The sequence below is a fragment of the Nicotiana tabacum genome, chromosome 19 (assembly GCF_000715075.1).
Source record: "Nicotiana tabacum cultivar K326 chromosome 19, ASM71507v2, whole genome shotgun sequence".
NCBI lineage: Eukaryota > Viridiplantae > Streptophyta > Magnoliopsida > Solanales > Solanaceae > Nicotiana > Nicotiana tabacum.
The window spans coordinates 94,154,649-94,156,864 of NC_134098.1; the positions used below are offsets into that span (position 1 = coordinate 94,154,649).

Sequence of the window (2,216 nt, forward strand, 5' to 3'; positions counted from 1 at the left end):
TTGAATTTCTTTGGAAAAATGGAGAGTACAATCACCACTATGATTAATTATCTAAATTTACTTACCTCATAACATGTGAACACTACATAAATGAACTGGATTCATATCTATGAACTACCAAAATGAAAAAACCAAAGGCTTTAATATGTTGGAAAAAATCTATAAATACTAGGATGCAACATTACAGAGTTCATATCACATAGTAACTCTTAGTAATTAATACTAGTTATATCATCATTATCCTTGAGAATGACTACTAGACTGATTAAGGGTCACAAAAGTGTTCGTCTCGCAAAGATAGAAAATCAGAATTATGAACAAGTGACTTTCTCAAAATGCCGAAATGGTGTCTTCAAGAAAGCAAACGAGCTTGCTGTTGTGACTGGTGCTGAAGTTGGCATCATCATGTGTCCACAAGGTAATTACAAGCCTAATTATATTTTTTTGTCATCTATATATACATGATATACCATCAACAAATATAACTTCTAAGCATAAATGTACATGCATCGTCATAACTAAACATGCAAATCCAAGATCGTGAACATGATAATTAATTTCACGTAAAATTATAGCATCATAAAAAAATACTTGGTGTGAAAGGCATTATAATAGTAGATAAACAGATTTCTCTCCTCTTGCCCTATTTTATATTACTGATTTCTCTCCTTTTGCTCTATAGGTAGCAAGCCTTACTCTTTTGGTCATCCAAATGTAAATGAAACCATCAACAAATATGTTGGCAAAGAAAGGCCTCCATCACCATCATCACCAGGCATTGATGACAAGTATGTCCAGATGTTCCGAAAAGCCAATTCTAGAGAACTTAAGACACGACTCAATTCTCTACAAGACCTGCTGGATTCTGCATTAAAATTGAAAAGCAAACTCAAGCAAATGAATAAGAATGTGGAGAGCCAACAAGAGTGGTTTAAGGGTCCTATAGAGAAGATGAACTACACCGAGGCTTCAATGTTGAAGGAGGGATTGGAAGATCTGCTCTTGAAGGTGAAAAACAATGGTACTGAGCGTTATGGTTACGAAAATGGAAAGTGGAAGGCTGAATAAAAGCTACTACTACTTTTATTTTAATAATCGTTCGTGTCATTTATTTTTTTATGATGACCCGATAGGTCATATTTAAATTTAATAATTATTTACGTGTTATTGATATCGGGATTGGAACCCGATTCTGAAAATTTGAATAGCTCCGTCATGTCATTTATGACTTGTGCGCCAAATTTGAAGTCATTCCGGATTCGTTTAATATGTTTCGGTACGAGGTTTATAAATTAAAAAGTTTGAAATTCAAAAGTTCGAATCGAGATGTGAATTGTAAATTCGATATTGTTTGACGTGATTTGAGACCCCGAGTAAGCCCGTATTATGTTACGGGACTTGTTGGTATATTCGAACGGGGTCCCGAAAATCTCGAGTGTGATTCAGATTGAAATTGGATCAAATTTTGGACTTAAGCAAATTCTGGAATTTACTGCTTCTGGTGTGTTCATTTATGCAAAGCCTTGGCTGCACTCCGCAGAAGCGTGAAGTCCGTCGCAGAAGCGGAAAAGGGGAAGGGGCAGCCTCGCCGCAGAAGCGGACATTTCTTCGCAGAAGCAAGTCCGCAAAAGCGAGCCAACCCATAGAAGCGACCACAATCTCCACAAAAGCGAGCACACGGATGCGGCACTTGTGCCCGCAGATGCAAAAAAGTCTGGGCATAACCCATAAAATCGAGGGTCAGCCATTTTTTCTCATTTTTGAGTTTTGAGCCTCGGATTTGGGCGATTTCAAAGGGGTTTTTCACGACTTCGACTTGGGTTAGTGTTTTATACCCGAAAGTGATTATATTTCATAAATGCATGCTTATATTCATCATTTATTTTGGACTTAGATGTAAGAAATTGGAATTTTTGTAAAACTTTCCAAAAAGAAAAAGTTAGGATTTGAAGGTCCATTTGACATCGGAATTTGATTATTTTTGTATGGTTGGATTCATCTTGGAACGGGTATTCGGATTTCATGAGTTTTTCCGAGATTCGTCAAATTGATTGTTTACATATTTATCGAAAATTTATATATTATTTTAAATTATGAGTTAATTATTATATAAATTATTTGTGATGACCTGATAGGTCATCTTATGTTTTAGAACCTAATTTTGCGCTTTGAAGTCTTAAAAATCTCATTTTTATCCTCCTCGATTTACGTGTGCA

At 35.6% G+C, this 2,216-nt stretch overlaps 1 protein-coding gene across 1 annotated transcript; it reads left to right on the forward strand.

The window, feature by feature from the left end:
* The first annotated feature begins 249 nt into the window (after nt 1–249).
* LOC107801456 (agamous-like MADS-box protein AGL61) lies at nt 250–1,068 on the forward strand. Its single transcript, XM_016624785.2, has 2 exons — nt 250–418; nt 683–1,068. Exons 1-2 carry the CDS (start codon nt 250–252, stop codon nt 1,066–1,068), a joined length of 555 nt encoding a protein of 184 aa, XP_016480271.2.
* The last annotated feature ends 1,148 nt before the right edge of the window (nt 1,069–2,216 follow it).